The sequence below is a fragment of the Ursus maritimus genome, unplaced genomic scaffold, assembly GCF_017311325.1.
Source record: "Ursus maritimus isolate PB19 unplaced genomic scaffold, ASM1731132v1 scaffold_11, whole genome shotgun sequence".
NCBI classification, from domain to species: Eukaryota; Metazoa; Chordata; class Mammalia; order Carnivora; family Ursidae; genus Ursus; species Ursus maritimus.
Window position 1 is genome coordinate 425028 of NW_024423453.1, and position 19440 is coordinate 444467.

A 19440-nucleotide genomic window follows, 5' to 3' on the forward strand; every position below is an offset into this window, starting at 1 on the left:
GCCTCTGTTTAGACTGACATCATTCTCTTCATCAGCACACATGGAGTGTCCAAATTCAATCAATACTAACATGATTTGCAACAAGGCCATTTTTCTCTTTTTTTTTTTTTAAAGATTTTATTTATTTATTTGACAGAGAGAGAGAGACAGCCAGCAAGAGAGGGAACACAGGCAGGGGGAGTGGGAGAGGAAGAAGCAGGCTCCCAGAGGAGGAGCCCGATGTGGGGCTCGATCCCATAACGCCGGGATCACGCCCTGAGCCGAAGGCAGACGCTCAACGACTGAGACACCCAGGCGCCCCACAAGGCCATTTTTCTTTATCTGATTTGTAAGAATATTACAAGATAGCAATTTTTTTCTGATATCAGACAAACTTTGTCAGTGGTCTTTCTACAAAAGGAACTTTTAATATATCACCTTTGATGAATAAATTAAAGTTGATCTCATATAGTTCTTATCATTGTTTTCATTCTCTATCAAGCCACCATTTATTTTTCTTATAGGTGAATTTAATAATTATAATTACTTGAAGTATTAAGCTATGTTTTATGTCCAACTCATATATCTATTATTAAATATAATTTATTTTCTTTCCATCTTGCTAATCACTGGTGTTCTGGAATTTATTTTCTACATAATTACTCCAAGATGCCAGCAGACTTACACATATATTGTGGGATATATTTTGTCATTGCCAAGAATTTAATATCATAGGAGAATGTCACTACGTTTTTTTCACCCACATTGCCAAGGAAGTAGTCAATTTATGAGAATATTCAGTGGGAGAGATGGATAGCAACTCATTTCTGTTTCCAAAGTGTAGCTTTCAAATTGTAGCTGTGTAGATTTAGTTGTAGATAACATCCTAACTCAAATAAGCATTACGATGGCTTCTGAGACAGTATCTATAGTTTTCTTACTTCTCGATACTTGAGGAAATAGAACAATACTGACAAGACTGAAAAAACGTCAAAGAACATATTTGATTTCTTTTACCAAAACATCCTAAATACGAGATGTTAACAACCTATACTCATTTCCTCCTTATACTGCATTTGATTTTAATAAAGAGTAGCAGTAAGCAAGGGATTCATGAAATTTTAGGTTCTGATCAGATCTGTCATTCTAAAATACATTTTTTAAATTGCAAATGTATTTTAAAATCAGCTTGTGAGTTGACGGCTAAATATTTAAAATCTGACTTTTTATTTGCCAACATAAAAAGATACAGTTTCAAATTTTGTTGCATAATTGTTATGTGAACTTCAAGTAGATTGCTTTCATACATAGAGTTTCAGCCACAGGTAGCCAAAATCTGTGACTATACCCATGAGTAAGTAGAATAAAGTAGACCAGGACCAGTTTTTTCTTCTAGACACTAAATTATTCTTACACTGGAATGCAAGCATTAATATAACAAGCTCAGCAAACAGAATAACGTTAGAAAAGCAGTCTCTTAAAAATTTGTAAAAATATAATTTCAATTTTCAACTTGAATATTATAACAATGTACAAAATAGTACACATTTCCTGATGGAGAGCTTTGGCAAGAATAATAAGCAATTACTACCAAAAAAAAAAAAAAAAGATAAAACTAATGAGAACCAAGACCCTGGGAATTGTGTGATATTAATTGAAACTTTATATTTTGCTGCTATTTGAGGATAATTTTATTTAAAGTACTTGGATTCCTAAGTTAACCACTTTATTACATTAAAGGTACATTATTATTTCAATATGCATATTTAAATAGATTTATATTGAAAGCCAATGTGTATATAACATACAATATTTTAAAATCTACCACATTTACTATAAATTAAGGATACCTGATTGTGCTATGAGGTACACAAAGTGCTTTGAAGTTGTAAAATACACTTACATAAGACAGAGTTTATTGATGTGATTGCTAACATGTTTTGGAAGACTAGTTCTATATATGTGACTCAAACGTCAGACAATCCTACCCATTACCTCCTAGAGTTTAGTGAGCTTCTTAGAGCCATTGAATTTTAATACTGATTTTCAGTTTCAACACTCCAATTTCAATGATGAGGAAATATTTCTAGAGCTATTAACTTATTTCTCAAGGCTGATATTTAGTTTTTTTTTTAACCTGGTGCTGGCTAGAACTACTTATTATTTTCAAACTATATGTATACTTAGGTAGTTCATCTGTAAAGATTGAGTGGGGAAGTTAATCCCAATTAACTGAAAGTTTCATATTAGTTTAATTTTTAGGTTGCTAAATTCATTATGGCTTAGACATAGTAATTTATTTTACTGGCTGTTCTTCAGAGAATTTAACGTATAATGTTTGAAATTGAGCACAATTCCTGCAGATTGTGGGAGAAAAAGAAATGGCAGTAATGCTTCTCAGTGGTGGCAGAGATCTCAGTGACTTGTCTCAATTTCTTAAGCTTTCATTTATTCTTGTTCATGTGTATTTGGGGGCTCCACTACTCTTTTTAACTAGGAGGCTAGCTAAGAGTTGTTTATGGAGTTTTTCCCCATAGTCATCATGGATTTGTATTATCATGTATATCATTCCCTCCTATTTGTCTCTGACGTCCAGTCTGTACTATCGAGGATGTATTCTTTAGAAGACAGCATAAAATTAAAGTGCTCATCCAGGGTACGATTTACATCTTTGACCTAAGTTGTCATATTAAAATATAAGAAACAAATGATTCCTTGATAAATTAACTGTATTCCAGACCATATCAGACAATATTTAATTTTAGGTACAAATAAAGAAATGAAGAGAACACCCAGCTCTATTTTTAAATTTTCAATTTTTAGACAAAATGAGTGCTACTTCGGAGATTCCAATGATCATTCCAATACATGCCTACAAAAGGAATCCAGGGGCAAGGTGATTTATTATAAGAAGTCCATGGCATGGATGTCATTTTGTCTTATTTTAGCCCAGAACACAATATGACAGAAATATGGGCTGGAACTTTTAAATGTCATACTTTTTTGAAATGTTCTAGAAAGGTCACTCTCTCAGTTTGAATTGGTATTTACACTTTGAAATTGTAGAGTAATGAAATAAAAAGTAAATATTTATGCCTTACTCTTATCAGTTATAGAAGGGCAAAGAAAAAACATCCCCTCTTACTTTTCTTCCCTCTGGGACTCAAATAACAAATAAAAAGGAACACTCACATTAACTTTTCATTTCTTGCTAGACAATATTACATGAATATGAGAAAGAGAACTATCATCAATAATTACTGGACTTATTTTAATTTGTTTAGGCGTGAACAAGAAAAAATTGTAAAAAAAAAAAAAAAAAAGATGGCTAAGCCAAAAGAAAGAAATAAAAGATGGGAAACTAAGTCATCAGTACAGAGACAGACATTACTCTGAAATACCTATCATTTATTTAATGTGATGACACCTAAAACATAGCTATAAAAAATTTTACCCCCCAAAGTATCCTGCAATATGAGCAAGATGTTGGAAAAGGAGCTGAAACTACAAAGTAGAAAGAGAAACTGTTCATTTAAGATGTGTGTTTTTGATGTTCTTCTGGGGCTGTGTGTGTGTGTGTGTGTGTGTGTGTGTGTGGTGTGCTGAAGGCATAGTTTAATTGTTTGTGCACTTCATTTTTAAGGTAAGTTTCTTTGAGAGAGAAATAAATCCATAATTATCCATATTATAGGCTGAAATGACTAAATTAATGTGTAGAAGTTCATGCTACTTTTCAAAGACTAGAGACCATGATAAAATGTGAACTGAACATAAATCTTAGCTTCCATTATTTATTGGTAACAGAGGAAAAACATAACAGTACTAAAATGGAATCAATTTGCTACATTAAATTTTAAAACGTGATTGATCTCTGTTGAGTGTTTATAGGTAAGTAGTTTTTAAATTGTTGAGTGCTTCTTAAGGGACGCGTCCATGCAGTAAGTAGTAGCTCTACATAAGTAAATGAGTCGTCAACGGAATAAATAATCGTTGGCATAATCAGCATGACTCTTTTATCTCTGGGAAAGCCTCTCTGATTTGTATTAGGAACACATCAACTGGAGAGAGGAAGATGGAATAGATGACTCTAGGATTCTTTTTAACTCCACAAATTTTTTTAAAAACTCACTTATTGAGTCACATGATGATAGAAAAAAAATCTTAATGAAAAAAACTCTTAATTAAAAAAATCCTTGTAAAATGTCAACATAATAATTTTTAGAGGCTTTTTGTTTCATGTGAATTGTTCAAAAATAAGCTTTTTCTTGCCACCCAGTAAGTCATAGCAGAGCGTTAGTGCAGCTCTCATCTCATAATCAGACATACGCGATGGCTGGGTAGAAACCAGATGGGCCTGGGGGAGGAGGGGAGGCATGTGTAGGGAGAGGGTAAGGTGGATGGATATTAGGGAATTATAGCACATACTGGGAGAGGTTCCAGGGATAAAAGAAGCTGCGGGAAGATTAGAGGACATCAGGGGCATCCTGTTCAACAAAGGACAAAGGTAGCTACAGCCGCAGAAATACAATCACTGGGACTTCAAGTGAAATTTCAGAAGTTTCAGGTGGAGTAATTGAGAACACTCTGCAAAAGGTAGTATAAGTCCTGCTACAAGAAAGTGACTATGTATTCCAGACTGATACTGTACATAGACAGTGCTTATAGAAGACATAAAGAAATTAAAAGAAAAAAATTGATAGAAAGAATGAAAACAAGACAAAAAATAGTAAACGAGTACCAGCAGTACAAGTACAAACAAGTACAAAAAAGAGTAAAGCCTCCAATCATATTATATTAAAACGCCATGACTAGGTCTTCCCCCTCCCTGACGGGCCACTCACATTTGCAAATACTAGGTAAAATCATATGGAACAGTACCTTTCTTTTAGCCTTTAGCTGGTCATGGTACTTGTCACAGGTATCGCCTGGGATCTCTCCCCCCCACAGAGTAACTCCAACAATGGTGTATGTCACAGCCATGACGAGCAGTGGGAAGCAGTACACCAGGACGATGACAATAACGTGGTAACTGCAAGGAAACACACACGTGCTGAAGAGCATGTCGAGATGTAGTTTGTGGAACTTCGAATTCATTCCCTTCTAAGTCATAACCGAAAATTCCAAAGATCATTTCCACATTTTCTCCAAGTCCTCATCTCACAAATCTATCAAGATACCATGTTACTGTCTACCAGTCACCCAAATGCTACCAGTTGGTCTCTGTCAATCTCTGATTCCTATGCAAACACTACAGCTGCAGTGCTGATTGAACTACCCACGTTCCCCCTGCCTAGGGGTTCAGGATGAACGCCATTTCTCTGCTTGGTAATGTGGAATTAATCTAATTAAATTGATCATCAGAGAGAAAGAGATGAGACAGAATAAACCGATCAACTGACAGATATTTTCTCACATGTAAAATTATTCTATATATCTCTGCAACACCAGTCATATTTGAGATAGATTGCTTTTTTATCCAAGTAAAAAATGTAACTAGATACTGTAAGCCACTTTGGATCCACAAGCTATATGACTGCAATTTAAAAACTCAGGTATTGACATTTACATGCATTTTTCCAATGTCATGCCACATCCGACAGCATTATTAATTTGGCAAATAACATTCAGTTGTGTTAGTCACACCAGTGTCATGATACTATAAATTAGCAAACTAAATTCTAGGACTTCATAGCTTTTGATCAAAATTATAAGGATGCCATTGGGGAGGAACAGGACAACTGATAATATAATCACACAATTAGAATGTGTATAGTTTTGCACAACTTCTGTCTTAGGAAGGCTTTAAAGTAATTAAAGAATTTGGTACACTGCACTATCTGTTTCTTTGTAAAGAGAATCTTAAAACTCTTTGCCTTCCTGTTTCCTGATAGCTTATTAAGTATTGAGTTACAGTCGGCGGGAAGCCATTCAGTCAACAGATAATTTAATTTTATTATCCTGATTATTTTTATTTTGTTATACAGCTAAGATTTTTTAATATCAGATAGAATAACAGTACTGAGTTTAATAACCTCTGCCTGCTTTTCCGTCAATAAATACTTCTTAATATTTTTCTTTAAAAATCTGGATTCTGTGCAGTCAGAGAAAGACAAATACTATATGATTCCACTCATATGTGGAATTTAAGAAGCAAAACAAATGAGCAAAGAAAAAAAAGGGGGAGAGAGAGAGAAACAAATTAAGAAAGAGGCTGTTAACTCTAGAGAACAAACTGATGGTTACCAGAGGGGCGGGGGGTGTGGAGGGATGGGTTAAACTGGTGATGGGGATTAAGGAGTACACTTTTGATGAGCACTGGGTGAAGTATGGAATTGTTGAACCACTATATTGTACACCTGAAACTAATATTATACTGTATGTTAACTAACTGGAATTAAAATAAAAACTTAAAATAAAAAAAATCTGGACATTGAGTATAGACCAGTTTGAAAGATGACCATTGTATTTGTATCACTTGTTATTGTTAAAGGGAAAAATTGGACACTACGTAAGATTTTGTTGAATTAAAATTTAAATGATCCCAATAAAGAATGCAAACAGAGGCACCTGGGTGGCTCAGTCAGTTAAACCGTCTGCTCTTGACTTCGGCTCAGGTCATGATCTCAGGGTCCTGGGATCGAGCCCCATGATGGGAAGTGTGGAGTCGGCTTGGGATTCTCTCTCTCCCCCCCTCTGGCCTTCCCCCTGGTCTCTCTCTCTCTCTCTCTCTCTCTCTGTCTCAAATAAATAAATAAATCTTAAAAAAAAAAATGCAAACTGGGCAAGCAGTTGCCCAGTTATGGGTTTTGTTTTGTTTTGTTTTTCTTTTTTAAAGATGGGTCCAAAGTATGAAATACCAAACTCTACCATTATAGCATTCTTATTTCCTTTCCAACCTAGTGTTTACATTTCTTTAATGGTAAAAGAAAGGACCACAACCAAGAGCCTACCAGCACTGCCTTTCTCTGGCCAGGATTTTAAAAGGGCAATCAACACCTTTGGGCTTCAGTTCTTCCCTTCTCATTCTTTTCTCTCTCGGTAATAACCCTGCTTTCGTTTGTGTAATGCTTTCATCTCCAGGGATCTTCTCACTTCCTCCAGGAAACTCTCTAGCTCTACCCCATATAAATGTCATCAAATTTTTCCTATTAGAAACCTTGGTAACTTATAAAACTTATGGACCATATTATATTGTAGTATTTTAAACCATTTTTTTAAAAGATTTTATTTTTAAATAATCTCTACACCCAGTATGAGGCTCGAACTCACAACTCTGAGATCAAGAGTTGCTCTACTGACTGAACTAGCCAGGCACCCCATGTATTTAATATTTTGATATATCTCTTTTCCCAAGTAATGTGTGAACCCTTGAGGGAAATGCTTATGTCTTATTTGCTTAATTGTTACTCCCAACCTGTAGTTTTACAAGCGTTTAATAAGTTGAATTAAAAACTGCAATAGAGAATTAACTTACGTGAAATGTTGTTTGGGACCTTCTGGCCATTGCACGTAGCAAAGAGTACGGCCTGGCATGACTTTAATTCTGGAGTAAAGACACTGAGGGAAGGCAAGTAGGAATGCTAGAATCCAGATGCTTCCAATGACGATCTTGGTTGCTGTGGCAGACAGTCTGGGCTTCAAGGGATCAATAATGGCCATATACCTATATAAAAACAAACAAAACCATTTTGTCTTCTCTCTTGCAATAGACTTAAGAATGGAGTTTTAAAGGAGTCACTCTGAAGCCAGTTAGTGAGCGTTTTCCTTACGTGGAAGCAGCACAGAACGACAGTCACGGTGTCGTCTTCGGGATCCGGCAGGCGAACCTTCAGATCCTATTCTGTCACGTATTTAACCTTTTGAACCTCAGCTTCATTATTTTAAAAATAGAAATAAGAACACCCACCTCGTAGGGGTGAAGTCAAGATTAATAGAAATAATGTAAGTGAAAGGTATCGATTATTTGGTGCGGTGCCTGGCACATCAGAATTCATAAATGTCTGCTGAGTGGAATTGGAAAAGGACTTAGTAAGTGCTTAAAAATATGAGTTCTATACCTCAAGACATCCATTTTTCTTCTGTATGTTTAACTGTTTACAAGAAAATTCTAGAGAAGGAATATGGATATGATTGACAAAGATGAGGAACCTCTATAAAAGGGTATCATCAACAGCTCCATTTAAAAACATCAAGCAGGTCATGTGATGTGATGAGCACTGGGTGTTGTAGGTAACTAATGAGTCACTGAGCACTGCGTCAAAAACTAATGATGTACCATATAGCAGCTAACTGAAGAAAAAAATAAAAAATAAAAATAAAAACATCAAGAGACAAGTTCAGGATTCAGATAATAATGAATAAGTCAAGTGTGACTGAGGCTACGCCTTGCTGTTACCTCTAAAATTGAATTCATGGTTTATCATGAAAATCTTCAGTCTATGTAACTATGTATAATATAATAGTTATAGGAAAATATATTTGAGACTCTTAAAAACACACTTAGAGTGCAACTTTCTGGGAAATTGGAAACTCTGAATATGGTAACAAAAGTCAAGCTATATTCAATTGGCAAAGTAGTAACTATGTCTGGGAGAATCAATTTACAGTTTTAAATTGGATAATATATCTAATTGCCAAATTCTGGCTAATAAAGCAGAAAATTAATTACAAATTATACATAAAATCAATTGTATTTCTGCATTTCTATCAATAAAACATTATTTAAATTATTTTACTGTTGACCATTTTGTGTTTCTCAAATATATTTTGATTTATGCAAAATTTTCAAAGGCAACAATTTAATCAAAGAATGAGTGTTACTTAAACCCAAAACATTTTAATCTTAAGAATAAATATTTCAAGATGAGGATAATTTATTAACTTCCTTATTGCTCTTAGTCTTATGACTATTAGGCAGAATTGGACCTTTCATAGTTATATTGGAACTTATCTATATACTACTACTAATATTAACTTTAGTTGAAATGTACTTAAAGGAAATATCCTTAGTTTATTATGTATGACAGCTAATAGGTAAAAGTGAATGTTAGGTATGAAAAAAAAATCCTAAAAACAGTACCATAATTTCAGAAAATAAAGTGAACCACACAATGAAAATAGAATGCATATGTTTAAACCGAAAATTGTTTAAAATGTGCCTCCTGTGCTTACGTTGGTGAATAATAGCAACATTTACTGATTACTAACCATGAGCAGGCAATTTATTATATACATTATATATATTTAATATCCAGAACAATCTAATCAACCAAATAATATTATTATCTCTTTTTTTATAGAAAACTGAAGCTCAAAAACATCAAGTAAGTTGTTCAAAATGACCCAGATGGCAATAGCTAGAATTCTAAACCAGTTCTGCCAGTCTTCAAAGTCCATGTTTAAGACTGAGGTTTTGAACGGGACTGGTCTTGTAAGGAATTGTGCAAGAGAAAGAAAACTATGTAAGGTAGATGCCATCCAGAGAATCACATTTTGCCGCAGAATCCAAAGCGTTCATGTGCAATATTAGAGACAGAAGTCAAGCCTAGGAAGGCAGCATCGGGGGCTGGGCATTTCTGTTTCCACTGCTGCTGATTTTGATTCACCACAGCATTTCTCTCATTATACTGACTTGTTGCTTCACGGGCGTTTCTAGAGCCAAGCTCGACACTTATCAATAAATTTTGTTGTGCTGGACTGAATATTCCTCAACTCTGTCATACTCTTTTGCTTTTTTGCTTGCCCTGGAAGTACATGAATGCACTCTGGATGTTTAGACAGTTGAGTTTTTGAGACTGAAAGAGGATTTGAGTGACACGAGCAGGGTTAGAGTCCTGTAAAGTTACTACAGCACAAATAATTTTTAAAAAGGTGCAAGTTGCTTATTGATTTGTTTTGGTGAATTACTCTTTATTACAGAAATTATTTCCTGACACAGAGAATATTGTTTTATATGAATTATATGAAAACAATCAATTTATATTCTCATTAACTAATACTTTAGTGAAAATAGGAACTTAAGAGCTTCAAGTTGACATTTTGTCATTCCTGGTTTGATCCATTATTCATTCAACCAAACATTATTGAATGCCTACTGTGGCATTCTTGACTCTACAGTGATACAACACCTAAGAGAAACAACCTTCACAGAGCTCCCAGTCCAGTGAAGTAGATAGATACTATCCAAATAATGTAAAATAAACATAAAATACAAATATGACAAGGGTTACAAAGGCAAGCAATATATAGCCATGTGAATGCATTTACTGGGAAAAAATATATTTAGATCGTGACTCAGTCTTCCCTAAGAAAAGTCATTCTGGGTTGAAATTTGGAAAGGTGACTAGGCAAGGTGGCAGAAGAATAAGGATTGTCAGATTTGTGTAAGAACAAAGGATATGTGAAAAATTCCTGTGTTAATGGGTTTTTATTGGTTGAACTATGTGTCTCTAAAAAAGATATATATAAGTCCTAAACCCGTGTATCACAGAATGTGACCTTAGTTGGAAATCGAGTTTTTATAAAGGCAAGTGAGTCAAAATGAGGTCATTAGGGTGGGCCCTAATCCAATATGACTGATTTAAAGGAGAAATTTGGGAACAGAGAGAAACATATGGAGAATGCCATACGAAGTTGGAGGATTGAATGATGCAGCTAAAGAAATCAGAGAGGGAGACAAACCGTGAGAGACTCCTGACTCTGGGGAACAAACTGAGGGTTGCAGAAGGGGCAGTGGGTGGGGGGATGGGGTAACTGGGTGACGGGCATTAAGGAGGGCACATGATGTGACGAGCACTGGGTATTATACGTAACTAATTAATCATTGAACGCTACATCAAAAACTAATGATGTACTATATGTTGGCAAATCGAATTAAAAAAAAAAAGCCAAGGATTGCCAAAGACTGCCAGAAAAACCACAAAAAGCTAAGAGGAGGCAAGGAAGGGTTTCCTTAAAGGTTTCTGAGGGAGCATGGCCCTTGTCAACCCTTGATTTCAGACTTCTAGCTTCCAGAACTGTTAAGACTGTAAAATTCTGTTGTTTTAAGTCACTCCATCTGCGTTACTTTGTTACAACAGCCCCAGGAAACCAAAGCAATGGGTAAGGATGCGGAAGCATTGGGCACTTGAGTAATTAAAGACTACTGAACAGAAACATAGAAAGTGAACGCGGAAGTGGTTTGAGATGCATTTGTACAGCAGATTGTAGGTCTTTTGTCCTACGGCAAGTAGTTGAGGTGATTAGTCAGAGGAGAATGATCAGATTTTAGTATGGAAAATGGACTGAAGGAAGGAAAAGAATGGAAGCAGGGGAGGAAGTAACTTGGCTATCCTTTTGGTTTGGATGAGAGGATTGCTGCCTGGAGTAGGGTGTTACGTGAGCGACTGAATTATGTTAATGGTTTGAAGAAAATAAAGGAATGTTGAAACATTGTAGAGAGAGCAAGCCAGTCGGCCAAAGAAGGACGTAGAATTGCCAGGCCCTGCTGACAAGACCAATTTGAAATTAGTAGTTAGGAATTCATTGCGGCATCAATATTTCCTGTTCTAGGACTCTCTCCAGCAATAATAATATGCTCAAACACAGGCATAAAACATAAAAGGACCCTTAGGCTCAGCCACATGAATATCCTCTGGACCCTGATAAGAAATGATCCAATCTGAGATATAATAGCACATAAATGATTGCCAGTACTTTTATTTCTCCCTTAAAGAAATACATATCTTTATGTGATCACATTAGCTGTTCCTAGGTTTTTGTCTGAGCTTCTCACTACCATTCTTCCCTCACTAAACGGAGTCTCAAAGATGTTAGTTTCCTCGGTATGATTATTTCGTATGTAATAGCTAAGATTAGCGTCTCCACTCTTCCAATTAGCATATCACCTAAATGAGTTTAAAATCACTTTTTATTCTCTTTTGAGTCTGAAATTCTCAGAAGCGTCCATTGAAAGCTCATATTTTTAATGCCATCTTTTATCAATTTTCTTTTTCATTCTAATAAATTCCTTTACCACTTACTTTTTTCTGATATAATTGAAGGGTCTTTTCTGGTCCCTTGGTGTCTAAAATAGAATATTTTGACATAACTTTTTCAATAAGTAAGCCTTTTCCATTTTGCAATTGTTCTTGACATCTGCTATAATTCTTCCTTTTGTTAACATTTTTATTAAGTTCTGTTTCTGGATCTTTTTGTGCTTCTGCAAATTTTAAAATTTTGGTATGAAGACAGAGTGTACTCTTCAGATGGGTACTTGATTATAGGAACAATGCAAAGAATATTTGCCCTAAATGACATGGGTCTGGCTGTTTTCCAATTTGCTTCTGGCCACAGTAGACACTGTTTAGTCTGTAAAGCCCGTATATAAAATCCTGTCTAGCCATTGTCTGTGCAAAGTAAAGACTAGACACGACCCATAAAATTTCAACTTCTGGCCTTTGGTGCTAAGGCATTTTCTGCTTTGAAAAATCACTAGAGAGAAATATAATCTTTTCTGAAATTGCGTTTTGTAGACAAATTTTATTTTGGATTTTTTGTGTTTTAAAGAAGCAAGAGTGAGCCAATTAATCTGTTATAAATATGGTCTTAGTGAATTTTGAAGGGAGTATTTATTAAAATAAACATATATATATTCAAATATATGTACACATATAATAGGAACTTCAAAATATTATCAAGCAAGAAACAAATCACTTTACTTACTCAAGTTTTTTGATTTTTTAAAAAGATTTTATTTATTTATTTGTCAGAGAGGGCGCCTGCGCACAAGGTGGGAGGGCGGCAGGCAGAGGGAGAAGCAGACTCCCTGCTGAGCAAGGAGCCTGATGTGACTAGATCCCAGGACCCTGGGGTCATGACCTCAGCCAAACGCAGACACATAGCCAACTGAGTCACCCAGGTGGCCCAAGTTTTTTTTTTTTTTTTAATTTTTATAAGTAAAATTCATAAACAGACATTTGAGGGAGATTATATTTAAAAAATAAAAGTTTCTGTATAGTGAAAGTACTTGACCCTCACTATATATACTTTCAATTTAAATTTGGCAATTAAGTGTATCTATTCATTTATTAATTTAATATCAGCTATTTGTTTTCAACTATTTCTTGAGTGCTTCTTTCCAAGACTGTATCACAATCTTTGGCCATATTGGTAAATGAACAGATACAGTTCCTACTCTTGTGGAGTTCAGAGTCTAATGCAGAAGAAATACATTATTCAGACAGTCACAAAATAAGTTAAGAAATTACTACCTAAATGTTGCTTAGGAAACACTGCCTCTGGGATATTTAGTTAACCTTTCCTTGGAGCTTTGTTGTAACGGCCTGTGCAAGTTCAGCACCCTCCCCCACGATTTCTAAGTGAAATTCAATCTGATCTATACAGTACCCTCTTGTTTCTGTTCTTGAATCTGTATAGAATACATTCATCTCACCCACTGTGAACCTGGATGTGAAATTGTACTGATGATTTCCACAACAATTCCAATTATATAAAGCATTTCAGATTTCAAAATTTTATTGGATTTAGGAGTTTAGGGGAGGGAAGAATATACTGGCAGTCTTCATCCTATGATACTAAACTTGACTTTTCTTCCCTTTGTTATGCTCACTTTATATTCTGCAATTTTTGAAAAACTCTACATGTACCATGGGGACCCTGTCATTTGCAAAGCCTTGAGAAGTTTAGCCCAGTTCCCTGTACTGTCAGTAGGCCAGTCTGTCTAGCATAATCCTTCGGGAAGGCTGCAAAATAAAGTTGTCTCCCTTGTGTCCCTATGATGTTATGAAATGTACTAGTAATTACAAAGCACAAAACAGGGAGTTTGACCTAGTCTGGGGTATAGGTATAGGTTGAAATGATGGTAGAGATATTAGTAGGCACGGCTTCCCTGAGGAAGCAACATCAGTTTAGAATGACGAATAGGCGTTAATTAGAATGAAGGTGGGATTGGAAGAGAAAGTGGAATCGCAAGTCCGGTTAGAGAAAGCATGAAGTATTTGAGGAACTAAGAAAGCCAGCTTCTCTACAGCATAGAGGAGGGAAAAGCAGAGGTGTCAAATGAAGCTGGAGAGGTAGGTATTAATCGCGACTTCACTGATATTATATATCCAATATATAGATTTTCTTTTTTGACAATAAAAGCAATAATTGCTAACACCTATACCAGCCACTATTCTAAGAGCTTTGTATATAAATCATTTAATCTTTAAATTCTTTTGTAGTAATTACAAAATGAGTTATAACAAAATGCTACCTCATTAGTGAGTATGACATAAAACAATTTCTCCTCAAAATTTCAGACATGAATTCAGAAGTGGTTTTCTAAACTGACAATATAAAACTTACTAACAATTATCTTATTTATACTATCTCTGATGATAAGTAATTTAAAAATCAGAACATAATAGGTTATTTCACCCATGAGATACTATAAAACTCTAAATCACTTTTTTATTTTTTTATTTTTTTTTAAAGATTTTTTTTTTAAATTTATTTATTCGACAGAGATAGAGACAGCCAGCGAGAGAGGGAACACAAGCAGGGGGAGTGGGAGAGGAAGAAGCAGGCTCATAGCAGAAGAGCCTGATGTGGGGCTCGATCCCACAATGCCGGGATCACGCCCTGAGCCGAAGGCAGACGCTTAACCGCTGTGCCACCCAGGCGCCCCTTAAATCACTTTTTTAAAAGTCCAATTTACTAACATTTTATGCCATCTCTGTATTGTCTCAGGAAAATAATGGGAACATACATCACCACTTTTATATACCATTTCAAAAGTACTGCTTTCATAAAGTTGCCTTTATGTTATCAATCATATATTAAAAAGTTAATTAGTTTCTTTGTTAAGAAACTAATTTCCCTTGAAAATACTTTTGAACTCTGGGCAGATTATTTTCCTGGAAACAATGCCTTCGTTAAAATATAGCTGATGTTGAAATTGACCTATAAATATTTTTAGTATTCAATATTTTATAGAGATAACACAAAATGCTATACATGCTTGTGTATAGTATAATTATACATGATATTATATTTATACTCTGAGGTAATATGCTTCCTAAAATGCATACAAAGCCTCTTTTCACGGCAATAAGAAAAGATACTCAATCCAGTTTAATTTCATTTTATAAGAAAAAGAGTTTCAGATGAAGAGAGAATTCAAAAGGTTGCCCCAAAGTGGAGGAGTTAGCATATAAGAGCTAAAGAAACTCCCAGATGGAAGTGACAGACATGTCAAATTATAATCCATGGATAAAGGAAGTGAAATTTCTTAAGAAAAGACTCAGGACACTTGTCAGCTTTAGTCAAATGTATGAAGAACTATAGTGTAGATAGTCGAGGAGTTTCAGATCTCTGTAGGAGGCAGAGCTCAGACTACAGTTCTGGAGAAAGATGAATCACAGCTCTCTAGGGGACAATAGATTGTCTCCAGTGGTAATAAGTTGTTTTTTTTTTTTTTTCTTCTCTCTCTCTGTTGTTGAAGCACTCAGGAACCAGGAATAAATTGAGTCACCACTTATTGAGTGAATTAAAGGATTTTATAAAAGTAAGGTGAATTGTTGAAACAGATAAAAGTAGTCTCCCACACAACTTTGAGATTCTAATTTTAATCAGAGGGAAGTTGTCTGAAAACTAATTATAGTTCCAGGCCCTTATCATCAGAATTCTGACAGGAAGCAGATTATTGGGACAACTGAGTGAAGTAACTTATTACTTTGTGTAACTTGCAGAGTACTACAAATATGACTCATATCAAATAGTATTGAGCCAAAATTCGCTTCCCCTCTATTAGCTTCCCCTTATAATTATTTGGCTTCCCTTTTTATATGGCTTTTATAGGCATTGATTAGGTAAAGCTACATATTGCAATTGGCACTACAAGTCAATAGTTTTGGCAGACGCTTTTCTTAACTAACAGCAACATTAAGAGAATTATGGGAGTGGATGGAAACATTTTACATCTACGCTTTGACAGTGTAAATGACTTCAGAAAAAACCATGAGTATTACTATGCACATATGAAAATATGTTTATGTTTCAATAATAGGTTTTTCACTTTTGGAAAATGAATACTTTTTTGAGTGTGCTCATTGTAAGTATTATTCTTACGTACATATGAGTTACTCTGAACCCCTTTGTTTTTCTCATTTCCTTTGCACAATCATAAACCTTATCAGTTCAGCTTCTGGCATCACCAAATCTATTCAGTCCTCCTTTCCAACTCTCAATTCCTGAATTATTGGAACATCAGCATAATGGGTTTCTCTGATGCTACTCTTTCTTAGCTTTCTTCACAATATCTTTAAAGTTATCTTTCTAAATTATTTCACTGTCTCTTCACTTTTGACAGGATTAATTTACCATGGTAGCACTAAATATCTTACCTTTTGCTCAAACTTACTACATTGTATCAGTCAGAGCTCCAGGAGAAACAGACGGCACACTGGTGGGGGAACACTGAAGAGAGTTTAAAAAGGGGGCCATTTATAAAATCAAATATATAAACCATTTACAAACCCCATTTTACAAAGGTGTTAAAGGAAATCAACTTGAAATGACATTCCTAGGACTAGCAATAACAAAGAGTGGGAGGAGTGGGTATCCCCCCCCCCCCCCCCCCCGCCAGGTCTGAGGGATGAAAGGATGCTATAATCTGAAGTGAGGAGATGAACCCTTGGGGGAGGAACACCTGACAAGAGATATGTTGGGGGCTTAGCCAATTTGCAGCAATTCTGAATGGAAGGGGTGGTAGATACAACCCAAAGTTGCTCTCCTCCCTTCCTCGCATTTCTTCCAACTGTCTCCCATTAGGCAAAGCCAAAAAGAGGCCAGAGAGCAAGGGATCCTATAGGTGCATTTAGTCCACAGAAATAGCCTCGTGGGGAGGGGGCGGAAAAAAGGAGTAGAATAAGTAGAGAGTAGATCTGAACTGAGAGATGGAAACTGCCCAGCTCACATAGCCTTTAATAATTTCATGTTTCTCACCTGGTAGTTTCTTTGCTGGAATGATTTCTCTGGCTCATACCTTACTCTAAAGTTCTACAACTGCTCAACTTCCAGGCATCCTTAAGTTTCCACTCGGATTACAGAATGTTCCCTGTGGATTCTTTCCCTTCTCTCTGTCCAGAGTTAGTTTTAACCTTCTCAGTGCTCCAACAGCATTATGCTCATATTTTGATTTTAGCTCATTGGAATTACTGATTTATTCTTCTCTGTGTTCTGTAACACCTAACAAAGTATGTATAGTAGTTGACATGATAGTCGAACAGTGACTGCAAATGGTTATATTACATATTTAGACAGTTGAATACTTGAATACTTCTATGGTTGTTGACTATTTGGATACGGTGAATAATTGCTTACAAATGGAGACTTTAGCATGTATACAATTTTTAAAGGAATAGCTTCCTTAACTCTGCTAAGTGGGAATAATAAATATAGAGTATGATTATGAGGTTAAAATAACATTAAATAACACCGTGTATACAAAGAGACTTAGCTAATGTCAGGCACAGCAGACAATCTAAAACATTCCAAACTATGTTGAATAAAATGAAATTAACACTTAGGACAAAAACAAAAGCAAAACCTAAAACGAAACAGCTAAAGTGGTAAGTTTGAGACAAAAACAAAACAATTTAACATGGTTCTTAAACTTGTGATTGGCATGGAAAGAAAAACAAGTTTATGCCCAAATTCTAATCTAAGGATTGAAAAAACATCTTTTGGTATTGTCCCTAGCTCCTCAACACAAACCTATCCCATGAGGGTAGCACAGTACATGTTATCTCTCTTCTAAATCTCTCCATCTGAAACAATTTTCTATATAGAGAGTAATGGGATTTTCTTTGCAACTTCAAGAAGGACATTTAATGCTCAACGATTCAATGATTAAATGGAAATAGTCAGTGTTATGCGTGGAGATTTTTAAAAGCAGTGTATACTAAGAATTAATTCCCTTCCATTTTGTCTACTGTGGGTCTACACCATGTCAGACTCCTTTCTGAAATGAACAGGGGCATGTAGCAGCTCCACTAGATTATCTTTAAATCCATAGAGATGATGACACTCAGCCAGCAGGAGGATTTCTAAATCTTTGGGTATTTAAGTTGTGATGAGGTAAAGGCTTATTTAACTGTGCAAATGGAAGAAAACAGATAGCCTTTAAATTTGGATTATAAAGATGGAAAATGAAAGCTTTTTATCTTATCTTAAGAAAAATATCTTATTTTTCTTTCTAATTATATTTTCATTGTATCTTTTTAAGGTAATTTGTGTTTGAATTATTCAATGATAGGAAATGATAGGAAAACAATTTTAAAATTTTCTTCCATTCACTCAGTCATACAAGAAATATGTATCGAGTGCCAAATGTATGTAGTCATTATCTTAGATGTTATGAATATGGTAGTAAACAAAATAGATAATAGTCAATATTATGAAGAAAAATAAGTCAGAATACGTGGATAGAAAATAACATGAGGTTACTATTGAGATGGTGATCACTCAATTCACATATGATACACACCGAGAAAATGAAAGGTATCTATTCATTTCTTTGTAAAAGTTGTTTTATTTGTCCTCTTACAACACACCTCTAAATATAAGATAATTTTATTTTAATAACCTTTTTTCTTTGTGGACCAATACTCTTCCATGCTTTCCTGAACAACAATATGCCAACAAATTAGAAAACTTAAGTAAAATTGAAGCATTCTTAAAAGGAAATAAGAGACTGAAATTGACTAAAGAAAAATAAAAAATCTGAACTTATATATAACAAATACAGGTATAAAATTAGAAATCAAAAATCTTCCCACAAAGAAAAATTAGATTCAGATTGTTTCAATGGTGAATTGGCCTGAACATTTAATGAAAAAATATTACTAATCCTTCCAAACTCTTCCAGTAAATAGAGGAAGAAACACTTCCCCTCTCACTGTGTGAGGTTAGCATTACCATGGTATCAGAGCCAAAGGGGGTTGAAAGGTACAAGCTTCTAGTTATAAAATAAGTAAGCCATGGGGGATGTAGTGTACAGCATGGCTCCTCTAGTTTATACTGTATTGCATAGTTGAAACCTGCTAAAAGAATAGATCTTAAAAGCACTCTTCACAAGAAAAAAATTGTAGTTGTGTGGTAACATATGTTAACTAGACTTATTGTGGTGATAATTTTATAATATATACAAATGCCAAATTATTATGTTGTGTATGCAAAACTAATATAATGTTGTATGGCGATTATTTCAGAAACATACAAAAGGTATTATCCATCACGGAAAAGAGGGAATTATTTCAGAAATTCAAGGTCAATCTGAAAATCAGTTAATGTGATATGCCATAGTAATAAGATAAAGAACAAAGACTATGTGATCATATTAAATAATAATTAAATAATTTACCAAAGTCTAAAAGCTTTTCAGAATAAAAACTTTCCACACACTAGGAATATAAAAGA

General features: G+C 34.9%; 1 protein-coding gene across 1 annotated transcript in view; it reads right to left on the reverse strand.

The window, feature by feature from the left end:
- TACR3 (tachykinin receptor 3) overlaps nucleotides 1-19440 on the reverse strand; it is a 73868-nt gene that overhangs the window by 33508 nt on the left and 20920 nt on the right. The window contains exons 2-3 of the mRNA XM_008689504.2: nucleotides 7454-7642; nucleotides 4858-5008 (exon numbers count right to left, since the gene is read on the reverse strand). Coding sequence (XP_008687726.2) covers nucleotides 4858-5008; nucleotides 7454-7642 — 340 coding nt within the window. The remainder of the gene's footprint in view (nucleotides 1-4857; nucleotides 5009-7453; nucleotides 7643-19440) is intronic.